Below are 15,212 nucleotides of genomic sequence, written 5' to 3' on the forward strand. Positions count from 1 at the left end.
CTCCCTCCCCTGCGGCGCCGCGGCACGTGGAACGCGCCCGGCACGGCACCGCTCCCCCGCGGCCCTTGAACCTTCCCGCTACCCGTAGGCTGGATGACTCCGCCCACCCGGCTGAGGCAGCGGTGCTGATTGGTCAGAGGGGAGTAGAGAGAGGGTGGGGTCTCCGCCGCGCAGGCGCAGTGGGGTGCGCAGTCAAGTGAGGAGGCGGCGGGCGGCGGCAGTTTCCGTTGTTGGCGCGCGAGCGGTGGCTGTTGGGCGGTTGCGCGCGCGCGCAAGATGGTGAGAGGAACCTGAGGGAGGAGAGGTCGCCTGAGGGAGGGAGGGAAGGAAGAGGGGTCCCGTCCGGGGGGTGTCCGGTCCGGTGGGAGTCCGACCACATTCGCGGGCTTGCGGGGTGTCCCTCGCTGAGTCGGGAGGGGCGGCCTGAAGCCGGTGTCCCGGGCTTGGCGGGCTGGGGAGGAAGGTCTGAGGGAAGAACAGGTGCCGACGGAAGGTTGGGGGTCGGCACCGTTCTCCTCAGGGCGAACCGGGGCCCGCCGAGGTCGGGGTACTGCCCGGGAGGGTGTCGCCGCCCTGGGAGACTCCCCCGGCCATCCCCGAGCCCTGGGTCCTGCCGTGCTCCCGTATCGGCCCCCCGCGAAAAGGGCCACCTTGGTTGTTTTTCTGCTGGGCGCTGGCAGCCTGCGGCGGGGAGAGTGGAGAAACAGCTGTTTGAAAAGGAAGTCCTGCCCTGCCCGCGGCTGTTTGGCTGTTTCACAAACCTGAATCGGTTTGTGAAAATCTGGAAATATAACGCTGGTACGAATAGTGGCTGAGGTGAACCAACCCCAGAACCTCCCCCACCGCCCTGTTCGGCACGTGTGCCCGCTGTCTGTGCAGTCCTCCTGTCTCTTGGCTTGACTTTCCTCAGTTTTTATTAAACCCAGTACCGCTGACCCAGCTTAGCCCCAATAGATGATTTGAATCCGATGTCACCGTGTGTTTTGCAGACACAGCCTTCAGCTTCTCTTAAGGGCTTCTATTTGTGAGGCTGCACAGGTATGAACAAGAACACTGCTTACCCTGCAGTGTCTGCTGGATGGTATTAGGAAATTGCTGAGCCCAGAGGACTGGGAGAAATGCTTCCTTCAGAAAAGAGCATTTGATACAGAATATAACTTCGACTTTGAAATGCAGCCCTGAGCTTTTTTTTGTTTTGTTTTAAAACAGAGACCTCTTGAAATAGTGAGAGTGAGCATTAATGACATTTGCAGATCAGGGGGAGCCAAAAACAATCGTTAAAGTTCAGGGAAAATAAGCAAAATAACGACGGCTGCGCACGCAGTGCCTGACCTGTCTTGTCACAGCAGAGCCCAATTTCCTTTCCAGCTGTTAAAAGGAAGCAGAGGCACAAGACTCTGTGCCAGAATTTGGTCGAGGTGGAAGTCTTTTTAGGAGTAACAACAAACATAGGATATTTGTGAGGTGATTTTGTATATGGGGAAGGAGAGACACTGCTCTGCTTTTTGAGGAGAAGCTCACAAATGAGCGAAGGCTGAGCCTGAGAGACAGACCTCAGAGTTTAAAATAGTACCTTCCTTCTGATTTGTAAGCAGTGATTTGTCTCAAGAAAGTAGCTCTTTAGCAGTGCTTGTAATAGGTAATCCTGCAACTATTTCTCTATTTGAGCAATTTATTTAAAGAAGTCTTGAAATAACGGTTGCTTTGACACAAAAGCCTCGATGCCATAGGGATTTACAAATACAGTAACGTGAATAAGCTTGGTGTTAAATAACTTTTCTTCATCTAACTGGCTTGCATCTCTTAACTGTGATAAGTATCGCCATCTGACTGGCGATGGGGTCGTGTGTATAAAATGTTGCTCAGGAAATGGCAGTGGTTGGCTTGGTACAGTTAAAAAATTGCATGTGTAGTGCAGGATAACCTGCATGGCTGCTTGTGAAATAATAATTTCCTTCCCCATCTTCAGCGTGGTGACTAATATGTTATCTGGACACTTCTGAAAACATGGGAGTTAGTGACATATAAGCACATGGGGGAAAAGTGTGCATGCTTTTTGATTAAAATGTCTTAAATGTTTTCTGTGTGTTCAGTTAATGTTTTTGTGGGTAAAAATAAGCAGCGACCCTTGATTACTGTCTCTGTTCTTCTGAAATACTAATAGTAGCTCCTGTTATTTTAAATGCTTAAATTACTGTAGCCAGTTTACTGCTACTCTAAGGGGCTTCCTTATTTCAGGCCTTGCCTCGGCAAATGAACTGTAAAATCTGTTTATTTCTAAGAGATATGAGAATAACCCCACTTCAGGAATAACTACTAAAATATTTCTAGTTAGCTCTGTGGCGTTGAGGAGGGATATTAAAACAGATATGTGTTTTGGTTTTGTCCTTTTAAAAACTGCTTTCATCCTTGGCTTTTCTGGTTTATGTGTATGTCTGAAGTTTCAGAACAAGTTGCACACAGTTCCACTTTTGTAGGGTTTATGCGCACATAAGCCTGACACGAGGATTTTTTTCTGGTTTACTAGAAAGGTTTATTTTTCCCTCCTCTCTGCTATTTCCCTTTTGTAGAGTGAATCTTTGGTGGTCTGTGATGTTGCTGAAGACCTGGTGGAGAAACTGAGAAAATTCCGGTTTCGTAAAGAAACCAACAATGCTGCCATTATAAGTAAGTTAAAAAACATGTCTGACAAAAATTGCAAGGTCTTGTAGCAAATCCTGTCTCCTCTTTTCCTTCCCATGTAATGCTGCTGCTGTAACAGGTTAAACATGAGCCAAAAGGCTGTTTCTTGTACGAACTTCAGTGCTTCCCATTCTGCCTGTAATTTTAACACCGAATCAACACTCTTCTTATGATACAAGGTTTCATCTGCTCTTAGTATATTATTTATACTTAATTGCTGCTCGGTCTGCCACTGGTTGTAAAATGATAGTAAAAATGTCAAGGCACGGTCATTTTGTGTTTGTACATTTTGTAGCCTTTAAGCAGGTGAGTTTGTTTCTTCACTGCTTTTGTGCAGTCATGGGATAAGCTGAAGCAGCAGCATGGAAGCGCAAGGAATATACTTGTGGGAAAATGTTGAAAAGCTTTATGCGTATGTCATCGAAATTCCTTGAAAAACATTGATCTATGTTTTATTTTGACTTACAGTGAAAATCGACAAGGATAAGCAGCTGGTGGTACTGGATGAGGAGCATGAGGTTTGTTAAATGAATTGTAAATAAGAGTATCTTCAGCCTGCAATGTATTGTTGTCTCTAAGGTACTGCCTTAGTTTCAAATTGTTATCAAACTCTTAATCTAATTTGGGTCATGAGCTTATTTAAATGCATGGTCACTCTGCATGTAAAGCACAGCACTATTAATAGTGGAACTATGCAGAAACAATTGAGTTGACTAATTGCACAAAAAATTAATTTCAAGGCTGTTGTGATAGAACTATGTGAAAAGCATCTTTGGCACCTGCTGGCTTTTTGAAGAGACCTCTGCTGTGTTTCCATGTAGATCTGCATATTTGTCTCTGAGCTGATTTGCCATCAGTTAGAAGCTAGGATTGCTAATCCTCTGCAGACTCTAAATTTGATAGGTGGCATAATAAGGTCAGCCCAGCATGTAGTATTTCTTGATGGTACACAGGGCAAAATTAAATCCTTCCCAGGGATTTGAGCATTAACTGTAGCTCTTATTCCCTAGAATGTGGAAGTTAATGTAACATTTAAATAGGATGGGAACTCGGTTTTTTGCTTGCTCAAGGAGGGACTGAATTTTTCAAAAGCACCATTTATGTAGCTGATTTTGACGGATACTTTTTGGTGTGTGCTTGCTTGCTTCTGTTCAGCACTAGAGTTAGAAAAGCATGGTGGCTGCCAGTATATCCAACTAGAGCCAAAAATGTTTTCTAAACTCATTATGCCTAAAATAGGGATGATTGTTCATGCTAACATTAATTCTGTGTTTAGTCATAGGAATCTATTAGCACACAAGTTTTCATAAACTGCTCTAGTAATTTGTGTGAGAGATCGTTATCAGTTCAGCTGTAGATGTACATCTAATTTACAGCTGTGTCACTGTTCCTTTATTCTGCTTTAGCCTTTGTAGCATACCTTCAAGTGCAAGACCATTTGTTCAAATGTTGCTTGTGTTTAATGTTACCAGGGTATTTCTCCCGATGAACTAAAAGATGAGCTGCCTGAGAGACAACCTCGATATCCTTCTTGTGCTGCTGGCATTTGCTCTTACTGACTCCTGGAAGCTGTTCAAAATGTTCAAAGTTGGACTTTACCTTTTTAGGCCAATACTCGCCTGTAGTGCGACTTTACTGACACTTGATTTGTCAGATAACCTAGGGATCGGTTCTCATGATGCACTGAACAGTCGTCCCACTTGTGGAAACAATGACTGACACATTTAAGCATTTCCTGAGATCTTATTTCCTTTTATACTATATAATGTTTGGGGAAGTAAAGTGAAGCCACGCTGCTGTTAATGTAAAGAAGTGAGTAAAATGTACCAGTTTTGTATGTGGCTACTTCTAAATATAGAAAATTGCCTGTGTAGCTTAGAATCTGTTTTGGTACTTTCTCAGTGTGTGGCCCTTGATATTTTGCTGCCGTTACTGATTCTGGGAGTGCTGTAGGAACGTGATCTAGGGAAGAATCCCTGTATTTTAAAAAAGGAGGGACAAGTAAATTATTCTTTAACTGGATGAAATAAAAGGGGCACTTAAGTTATAAGTGAAGAAAATATCCGCCTCTATTCTCCTCAAAAGCTGGCTGGCACTATTCCACCTGCCATTCTGAATCTTTCCTTTCATGACCATAGTGCAGTAGGAGGCTATAAAGCAGGAGGCCCAGCTAAAACTGGCATTCAAATTCAGCGAAACACCTGAAACGATGAAGTGCTTAGTCTACAAAGAAAGAATTTGTCTTTCATTAAGCCAGAAACACATTGGTGGCTGTGGGAAGTCTTTTTGCAAAGCTGGGAGAGGAATATTTGTGACAAAAGGGTGATTTTTAGCTCTCTGATGTGAAACAGTAATATAGAGACAGCCCTTGCACCTGGCTGTGGTAGAGGTTGGTAAGGGCAGGCAGGGTCTTTGCTGAAAGTCAAATATGGAAGTGAAAACAGGAGAAAAGTAAGCCTACGTATGAAATATAAAGCATCTTCTAGAATGCAAGACTTATTTGTGCCTACATCAAGCTCTGATAACTGAGGATTATATCCTAATAACATCACTGATTTCTTAGTTTCTTTAACCTCAGAAAAAACATTTATTGTGTATAGTTACAAGTATCAGCATGATGATGGAAGAGTTTCTTATCCATTGTGCTTTATCTTCTCCAGTCCAGTTGGTGAGTGAACATTGTGAATGGTAGCTACTATGTGCTGTGTATATGGGAATATTCTTTGCTGTGGAAGATAAAATGGGTGCTTAATGCTGAAATAGTGGTTCAGGTGCTTAAGGCTAGATTTGCTTATGCCACTGCTGGAAGTGAGGCACTATAAAGCTATGGTGTTATCTGGAGACCTTCTTTGGCAGAGAGGAATCTCTAGGGTATTGCTCCATCCTCACTGTCAGCTCATGACAAGTGTAAACACGTCCATCTGCCCAGACCTACCTCGTTGCTGGAGGCTTTCACTGCCTTTGGGGCTCATATTTAGGGCACCTAGGATGTATGATAGAAGAGATTCTTTCTTTTCTGTTTTGGAAGGCTGAACAGAAGCGTTAGTTTCCTGCATCACTGGCCAAAAGGTGTGTCTTTCTAAATGTGCCTGCCCACTGTAAAGGCAAAGAGCCTGGAGCACTCTGCATCTATTCATGTAGGTTTAACCTAATGTCTTTCCTGTCACCTCTCCTCAAATCTTGGGGAATCCTCAAAATACGACCAGGCAAGGCTCAGGAAATGGGTGAGGAGAGGGCTGGAAGATACCTGCCCTGTTCCTGAAGGTTTCTGTTCACCTCTGTCCATCCTGCTACTTGGATATTAGTGACTGGGTGAGAAGAAATCCCTCTCCCTCTCAGAAGGGCATGGGAACCCCTGTCTACCCTTGAAAGGAACAGGACTCTAAAAGGGTTAGGATAGGATTAGAGAGGAGGGTTTTCCAGGGGGCCTGTATGCAATGGGCAGCAACAGAGGATGCATCTGAACAGTGCTGTGATGTGAAGGTCTAAAGGGCTGTCACAGCTGTGGGTGCAAAGGAGGAAGAGAGTGCTCCATAATGCAGGTCTGGGCTGGTGAAAGTGCTGCGTGAACAGGCTGCGTTCAAGGAGAAGGAGGCTTTAATCTTAGGTCCTCCCAAATTCATAGAGCAGCAGCTTCCTCTGCTTGTGTCACAGCAACCCTCAACATAAACATACCTGCGCAGGGAACTCTAATTTTAATAGAACCCAAATAGCCTGGGACTCGATCTGGACTTACAGAGCTGAATTGTTCCCATGGCTTCCTTATGTGTTCTGAATTTTTAATAGGGTAGCTTGCTGGTGTTACTGGATTATCCTTGTTATCCTCTAGAAGAAGATAAACTGATTGCATTGTTTTACCATTCTTTACTCAGAACTAGAATAACTAGGTAGGTAAAAGAGTTTAGCAACTAGTGAGCATATCGTTCTGTAGTTACCTGAGAATCTTTGTATGACTGTTATGGGCATTACTTCTGTTCAGAGGATAGATATTTTGAGAGTTAGAACAGCAATAAGAAACTTTCTGGGAGACCTTGAAATAGCAAAGCAGGCAGACTTGTAGTACTTCATAGGAAAAGAGAGCTTAGACAATGTTCTTTATGGGTGGCAAGGTTTAAAAGTACAATTGTATCTAGAAACTTCTAAACAGGCAACTTCTAAAGAAAAGCTTTTTTGTTCCCTGAGGTTTTCTGTTCCAAAAATTTCCTGCAGACATAAGTTAGTGGTTATACTGATACTGGTGTCAGAAACAACAAACCGTTAACTGGGGCTGTAAACAGCACTTAACTTCAGCTGGGTCTGAAGTTGCTCTGTGTTTGGGGCTGGGGGGTGGGGAGTTGTTCTGAGCTACCAATTCAGTTGGGGGCTTTGGGGACAGCTTAGGAGAAAGAATACCACATTCAAACTGGCTTGATTTGTTCTCAGTTTGACTCCAGCTCAAAGGCATATGCTATAAAGATCTGTATAAGCATAACTAGCAAAGACATGGGAATCTTCCAGAAATAGCAAGAGGGCAAAGAAATTACTGCAGTGTAATCAGCACGCTGCTGTAGTGGCAGGAGGTACTGCTTTGTTGGCTGTTGTGATTCAAGTTTGACTGCTGCAATATTTGATGTCAGCTCTAAACAGAAATACAGGTGTGTGTTGAGACCACCAATTCAACCTGCACAACTGTTACTTCTGGAAATGCTTTTCAAGTACTAGATATGAAAGTAAGAGCAAGGATGTTAATGTATATAAAGAAATAGGTCACTTTCCTGAATGGAGGCTTAGCTTTCAGTTTGGATTCTTTAAAAAAAAATAATCTTATTTTTGAAGTGTTACAGTCAAAACAACTAAACAAAATTTCTTTTTCCACACAACTACAGGATGTAAGCCTGAACAGCAGATGATGTATGCTGGAAGCAAGAATAAGCTTGTACAGACAGCTGAACTCACTAAGGTATAATTGACTAGATGAAATTACTGTCTCCCCCTTAAATGCAGGTTGCAGAAGCTGTTTCGTGTCTTGCTTGCATCTGTCGCAAGAAGGGTTTTATGAGACTTCGTAATAACAGTGAACAGTTTCTGTTTCAGGAAGACTGAAGAGAGGGGCATATGTGCAGATTTCTGGAGTTCTAGGGTACAGGAAGAACAGTGTTCTCTAGAACTAAAATATCCGTTGGTAGGATGGGCGTCCTTACTTTGGGGGATGAATTTAATGATGGGAAGAATAGACTGAAGTCTTGGTACGGTGTGGTGCAGACTAGTTTTGCTGCACATTTGATGGGGTTGTACACTTGTAGCCTTCAGAATATGTGTCATGTGTGCCAAGTGCTGAACAGTTCTGAATCTTCTGTGGTTGCTTCCTCCAGTACTGTGACCATAAGAAAACACTGCATTTGTTAGGCCTACGTATATGTATATTTGTTTAAAATTGCCACCAATTGTAATTTTGGAGGTCTTTGAAATCTCTGCTTAATTGGCTCCTAGATTTCTTAAGGTTTTAGTTCCGACCAGTAAAGCTAAATAGTCAGTGGTCACTTCAGGTTTTTTATACGATGTAAAATGACTTCACTGTTCCCCAACAGCACTGGTCCCTTTTGGTCTTCCTTATTCTGACTAAGCACTTTAACATCCCAGTAAAAATGTGTATTGGGGCAATGAAAGAACTGTGAACTTCTACCTCTTCTAGTTGTACCTTGTAAGAAAGGACGTCTCTGTTTTAAATTAGATGTCAGGATGACAGGAGTAAATGGGAGGGCAGTAATCAGTACAGCCCAATAAATCTTTTTTTTAAATCTGTTGAAACTTGATCTTAGAGGCCTGAGAACTCTGTCTTTGTTAGAAAGGAACAATTCCTTGAGGAGGAAGGCAGTTTTCAGTGAGTGAGGAGGGAGAGTTGATGAGAAGAAGGTGAAAGCCTGGGGACTAGCTGTTACTGTCACCTGCCAAGTGGGAAAAAATTCAGTCTGAAAGGCTTTTGAATGAAAGCCTTGGAGTGGATATAGATGATCACGGACCTTTTCCTTCTGAAGCTGGAGGATAGCCTGTTTCCAGTTTGGGTTGCTTACTTGCTTTTCAAATACATTTTATTCTTGCCACTCACTGAGCCATGTTTCATTTTGGCTCATGCTACAACTTCCTCCTGGTGTGATTTCTGCACGTGACTCAGCTGAAACTCTTATTTTTTCCAGTGACTTGCATATTAGCTTGGCTTCTGTTAGGCTGTTCTGTTCTTGTAACACTGAATTTTGGGGTTTCCCCCCTATCTTCTACTTAAAAAAAAAACCAAAAAACACCAATATTAGTTGACAGTAGTGGATCACTGTCTGAACACAAGAAGCAGTGTCCAGAGCCCGCTCCAGCAGAAATGGGAAATGAGGAACAAATGATACAAGACTTGTTTCCTGAAGAAGATTAAAATGGTGAAATGGCTGAGGACAGGACTAAATAGGAAGTTCATTCCAAACAGCAGGTTCACTGAGAAGCTTGTTTTGAGTCTTACAAAATCCCATCATTCTGTTGGCCTGAGCATGCTTTTTGCAGCTATGTACTCCATACTGTTAGAAGGGCAGATAACTGATTTAGTGATGACGTAGCTTTATTTTCAGTGTTGTCAGAATAGCATCAGCAGTTTCCAGTTAAAATATTTTTCTTGTTTTCATTGCCTAGAAGAACACTCTTGAAGGCCTGTGGATTTGTAAAATTTACTTGCCTGACTCTCCTGAAAAGATGATCTGTTTGTGGGCACCTCAAAGAGTCCAGTTAGCAATGCAGAATTAACCTAGCCTCTCTTCAAGGGTGTTTAAAAAAAAAGAAATAACCGGTTACTTGCCCATATGGAATGTAAAGGGTATATTAGTGTCTTTGGTCTTGTTTTCTTCTTCAAGGCTATGTTAAAGGTTTAAGACTTTCACAAAGCTTTGGGTTGGTGGTTTTTGTTTTGTTTTCATTTTTACAAGTTTTCTATTCTGAGGTATCCTGGGCTGCTTTCTTACAGGGAAGACAGTATGCTGCTGGATACTGTTGACGTGTTCCAGTTCAAAGGAGTAACTGTGTCTTGGGCTGAGCAAAATTCCTGAACTTTGGGCTTAGCTCAGTCCAGAGGTTAAATTCATTTGTAGTCAAATAGACAATCTTCTTCCTGAGATAATGCATATGAGACACTGCCATTTCAGAGTAACTTGAAAATGTAGCACATGTGCTGTTCTCAGATATTCTTAAAGAAGAAAAATGAAATCTAGAAATAGGAATTACAGAATGATTGTTCAAGTCGGTAACATTCCTTGCCACTTAGCCTTTTGTATTTTCCCCTGAAGTTTCTTTACAATATTAACCGATGTGAAAACTCTGGGCTGGTGACAGGTTTATTACAGCTCAAACAACTTGTGGGGAAAGGTATTGATTGCGTTTGTATGCTTATTCTTTTCAAGTACTATCACCTCAAGAATTTATGCAATGCAATTTTGTTTAGGTATTTGAAATAAGAAATACAGAAGACCTAACCGAAGAATGGCTGCGTGAGAAACTGGGCTTCTTCCATTAAGAAAACCTCTGTAATAAGTATTTATGTACCATCCTGATAATACTGGAACCAGACATGAATACTTACATCTAAAAATATGCACTGTATTTACATCTGTCTCCTGCAGTATATCTCCTGTGCAAAGTTTGTGCAAAGAATAGCAGGTCTGTCTCCTTGAAGTAACAAATCTTTGCAGGTGTTTCCTTATTAGTACCTGGTAAAAGGGAATACTCCTCTGCAGGGACTCCTTTTGCACTCTCGTGACTAATATTTCTATAACTAAAATAGTGCAGTTCTGGATTTATAACTATCAACAAACATAATTTGGAAGCTGACGCTAACTTTTTCTGAGCTACAAGTGCATCCTTATGACATATGCTAGCCATTTATATGCAGAAATTGTGTACTGTCACTTACTTTTCAGACTTTCTGACTTAATGTCTTCTCAATTTTGAAAACTACTCCCTGGAAGCATTTAGTGTTAAAAAGACAAAATTCTTGTACAGCAAATCCATTCATTTATCTTTCCATTGAGTCCGTGTGAACCTTCTCAGATTCTTGGAACTAATTTTTGTCATTCCAGTAATTCCTCAGTTGACTGAGTCAACCTTACTAAATTTCAGGGCAAAGCTTTGACTGTCCAGTTCTCATGCTAATATAGTCTTACAGGAACTAGATGATAACTAAGGGCTGAATTACGACTCTGGTTACTCTGGTACCAGATGTCTTGCATATGTAACTTATTACACTGTTAAGAAGTTTACCTCTTTGCTCATTTCCTGTTATATGAACACCTGTTAATACTGCGTGCCTTTAATTTGTTAGCTTTAAAATGACTTGAGAATTTTACACTGCCACTTATTACAAATTTGGTAAAAACTTTGTGAAAGAATCCAAGTAACATTTTTTCCTAGTGCCTAGTGTTGCAGTTGACATCTGTAGTTAAAAAAAAAATTAAATTAAAAAAGCTAACCTCATTTTCTTTGAAATTCCAGTCATCTACTCCATTTGTAGGAGTCAGGAGGTTAAAGCTTTTCATGATAATGAATGATTTATATCCTTTTGTTATAAAAGTTGGCCACACGTAGCTTTTGAGTACTTTAATTACAGTCTCTAACTTTCTTAACTGCTTGTTGGTCAAGATTACATTCCAGATAAAGCTTTTGCATAAGTGATAATTTGATTTTCATTTACTTACGGTTCATCTCTTTGAGACAACAAATATTCTAATGTGAAAATAGTATTTAACTTTTATAAATGACCAGTCTTTTTACAGGTCTGTTTTATATTGAATAGAGTAGTTGTCTGATATGGGACATGTTCAGCCCATGTAGTGGCAAAAGGAGTACTCATGTGACAGTATCTCACTATCTTGCTCGTGAGTGTTTGTTGTGCTACTGAATAAGTATCTGCGTAAGAGCAGCTTCCTGTTGATAACATACTTCAGAATACAGCTGCCTGAAGAAATCTGTTTGGTGAGAAGGAATGCAGTGTTAAATTTGGAGGCCAGTATTTCATGCTGTGAAACCTTTGCTGAAAGAAGGTTTATTTTTCATTTGTAAACATGTTGTGTTAGTGTTAAAACACTAATTCCTCTAAGATCATGGGAATTTGTTTGCAGAGGTCCTCGGTGTTGGTAAATCTCTTTGTTGTTTGACATTACTGCTCATTTATTTGTACACGAATCTGACTTGAGAGGAGCTTTTCAAAATGCATGTTAGAATGATCCAATTAAATTGATCTCTCGGTGCGGGAAAGAAATGCTTGTAATTAAAATTAAATTGCTATGTCAACGTAGTGAACTGGAAGAACAATTTCATTTCCCTGGACAAAAAAAATGTTGATTATGAAACTGTTGCTTGATCATTCTGTACTGCAGATCAATAAAAACAATGTCTTCTGTGACAAACATTGTATAAGTAAGACTTTGGCTTAAAGAATAGTGTCTTTCTAAGCATTAGTCTTGAAACAGCAAGAATCTTGCTTTGTTGGCATTGTGCTAAAGGTAAGGCCTGACAAAGTACAGCGTGGGGGAGAGGGAAGTTGCCACTTGTGACATTCAGCTTGATTTGCAGTGGGGCAAACTGGATTAATAGTCTTTGTACACTGGTGGGCTGCCAGCATGCAACTGCTGCTTCCACAGGTCTTGACAAAAATAACTAAAAAGGGCCTGTCTGGGGAGGAGAAGGGAGGAGCTGCTGCAGTCAAATGATTGAATTGGATCCCTCATCTCTGGATCACTCCACCTTCTGCCAAGAAAATGTTGCTACATATGGCTCTATCTTCAGTCTGAGTTCTTTTCAGTTCACTTTGGAGGTTCTTGTTGCCTCCACTTAAGGATTCTGCCTGGAGGGGTGCTGCCTCTCAGGTCTCGTAGAAAGCAAACAAATCCTGATGAGAGCGTTAAAGCCTGCTGTCTTGTAAAAGGTGATGTTGATGCTGCTCAGCCCACCAGTATTATTCTTCAGTCTTGGTAGCTGTACCTCCTTCCTCTGTCTGAGCTGTGGAAGTGAGGAAGCAGCTGCAAGTACTTGGAGAATGAGTGTGCAGGGGATGTTTGCTGTTCTAGGCTTGTTTGTGGTTTCCTTGTTTCTAATGCAGTGTTTTGATGCAACTGCCTGCTGCCTACTGTCCTAGGCTCTTGAGATACAGGTAGTGCTAGTACTCGATTAAACAAATACATTAATTATGTCAAAATAATTCCTGCACAGATAATACTCATTTTCATAAGGTACTTTTCCCACCTCACCTTTAGAACTGAATTTTCTGTCCTGATGCCCTCTTAAGATCAGTGGGAGGCAGATGTGTCCATCTTCAGAAGGTCAGTATGTTCTGACTGTGCTTTACTAGTGAGTTGCTCATCTGAAATCAAACATTTGTCTTAAATTTTCAGATCTCTAAAGAGGGTTCAAACTAAAGGACAATGTAAATTAACTAATGCCACCTATGGGAGCCTTTGTAGCTAAAGGTCTGAGAGTCAGCATTTTCCATTGTGTGCTCCTATTTTTCAGGAGTTAGTAAGCTGGCCATAAAATCCTTGGCCTGGAGTTCAAGGTCTCTCATAAAGGGAGACTTGTGCCACAATTAATCTGGTTTACTTTAAATATTGAATAGTTGGCTGGGATACAGCTCTTGTAATCCCATTAATTGATGGTAAACTGAATTAAAGCATGAGTTTGCATGTCAGCCCATAAAATGGACTTGTATTGTTTGAATATTTTTAACAAAAAAAAAAAAGCTGGTATTTGATGGTTTAAGTGTGTTTCTAGTATCATGAATGATGTTTTGATCTGTCAAAGGAGGCAATAATGCGGGTGTTGACACCTTTTCACTTCTCCAAAGGAGCATTTTAGGCATTTGTACCAGGTTTCCATTTTTGTATTTGTCAACACCTAGTCCAGAAACAACGTTAAACTGGTAACGGGGGTCTGAATCAAAAACACAAAAGCAAGGGAGCTCAATTCCTCACTTCAGTGCACTCAAAAAGAAGTGTCGTGCAACGTATTTTGTTGTTGATCCGTACATCTAGTAACTGTGAAGTGGGGGTGTGACGGGACATGAGAAGGGCGCGGTGAAACTCTTGCTTTTGTTCCGTGGTCCAGGCTCGATGTGACTTGTGTACTGTGACATGCCAGCGTTGGCACCAGTGCTGCGGGTCGTAAAAGGTGCGAGAGGTTCACGGCCAGTTTTGAGAACTTGGCAATTCCATGAAAATATCAGTAACCAGTACAACTTCCATATGCTGTTTAGTCTCTGCTAGTTCACATTGCATGTTTACTTTAAACCAAATCTTTTTTGCTAAGCATGGTGCTTGTATTGGTTTAAATAAAATCTTTAATTAAGAGGTTCTGTTGCCCTGTTTTAATTGCAAAGTGGCACATCTAGCATGGCTGTCTGACACGGAAAAAGTGATTACTATGAGGTGTGACCTTCCTCCTTTTTGCAGCTTCCCAGAGTTTGCTTCGGACTCGTAGCATGGTCTTCAGTCTTGAATGTGCTCCCTCACTTGCTCTTCCACCTAAAATAATTCCTCTTTCCTTTTGTTGGGAAGGGTGGCAGCAAGGGAGAGGAGAGGACAGCAGCTGATGGAGTACTATCCTCTGCTGCTTCGCACCTTTGTGTCACAAAACTCAGTGTGTATTACCTGTGTGGGCTGCAAGACGGCATGGGGGCTGGATTTCCTTCTGAAATGCTACTTAGGCTTTCATGTTGCACCTCTCCCACAAGGTCAAGGCTCCTGGAATAACCTGGAGCTGTGAAATACAATATAGAGTGTAGGTGCCAACTGAATAGTGGTAAAGTAGTTGTCAAGGAGACCCTGGAGCTTGAAGGAGTCAAAGGAACTTAGTTTTACCTTTTTCTTTTCTCAGTCATTGGCTCACCTCTTTCCCACCCAAGAGACCCCTAGATTAATTTGATTGAAGCACTCCCTTCTGTATTCTTGCTGACTGTTTCTTCCTTTCCTGACCTTTGGAGATTCCCCCCCATATTATTGAAAAAACCTTCTAAAGGTAATCCAAGAAACTCCGCTTTGGTAGCTGACATACATTGCTTCTGCCAATGCTGAAGAACAGTGTTAATGGGCCACAGATTCACCTGAGAGAGAAGGGGGTTACTTCTCTCATGGCTAGAGAGCTCTGGGAAGGAGAAAATGCACTGCTGTCTCAGCACATCTGGCCCTTGAATGGCATCTTGGCCACCAAAGTATGTTGCAACAAAATCTGTTGCCAAAAGCTCTGAAAAAAACCAGCTAAGCTGCTCTGGGAGAAGAGTAGTTCTCAAGAACAGCTGATTAAAGGGAAGGGAGGTGGGGAAGGCATAAAGAGCTGTCACTTCAGAGCGAGAGGTCACCTGTGGAGTCCTGTGGCATTCTCTGTTGTTCAGGGAGTGTGCTTAACTAGAAAATCAGGTGGTAGTTTGCTGGTACTACTACAGATCATTGAGACAGTAAAAAAAAAAGCTGACTTTTTTTGAGAAAGTAAAAAAATAAAAAGCTGCCTTAAGAGAATTGTAGGGAGATCGAGGG

The 15,212-nt window shown here is 41.7% G+C and overlaps 1 protein-coding gene across 1 annotated transcript; it reads left to right on the top strand.

Moving 5' to 3' along the window:
* Nucleotides 1–151: 151 nt before the first annotated feature.
* Nucleotides 152–14,030, top strand: GMFB (glia maturation factor beta). Its single transcript, XM_075104310.1, has 7 exons — nt 152–279; nt 2,571–2,667; nt 3,151–3,200; nt 4,155–4,204; nt 5,268–5,350; nt 7,548–7,621; nt 10,136–14,030. The coding sequence occupies exons 1-7, from the start codon at nt 277–279 to the stop codon at nt 10,205–10,207; spliced, it is 429 nt and encodes a 142-aa protein (XP_074960411.1). The 5' UTR covers nt 152–276; the 3' UTR covers nt 10,208–14,030.
* The last annotated feature ends 1,182 nt before the right edge of the window (nt 14,031–15,212 follow it).

The sequence above is a fragment of the Phalacrocorax aristotelis genome, chromosome 9 (assembly GCF_949628215.1).
Source record: "Phalacrocorax aristotelis chromosome 9, bGulAri2.1, whole genome shotgun sequence".
NCBI lineage: Eukaryota > Metazoa > Chordata > Aves > Suliformes > Phalacrocoracidae > Phalacrocorax > Phalacrocorax aristotelis.

Bases quoted from the DNA above. Each gene is read 5' to 3' on its own strand.
- GMFB (XM_075104310.1), top strand. The intron at 2,668-3,150 runs GTAAGTTAAAAA...TTTGACTTACAG, and splicing joins CAACAATGCTGCCATTATAA to TGAAAATCGACAAGGATAAG. The intron at 5,351-7,547 runs GTGAGTGAACAT...ACACAACTACAG, and splicing joins TATCTTCTCCAGTCCAGTTG to GATGTAAGCCTGAACAGCAG.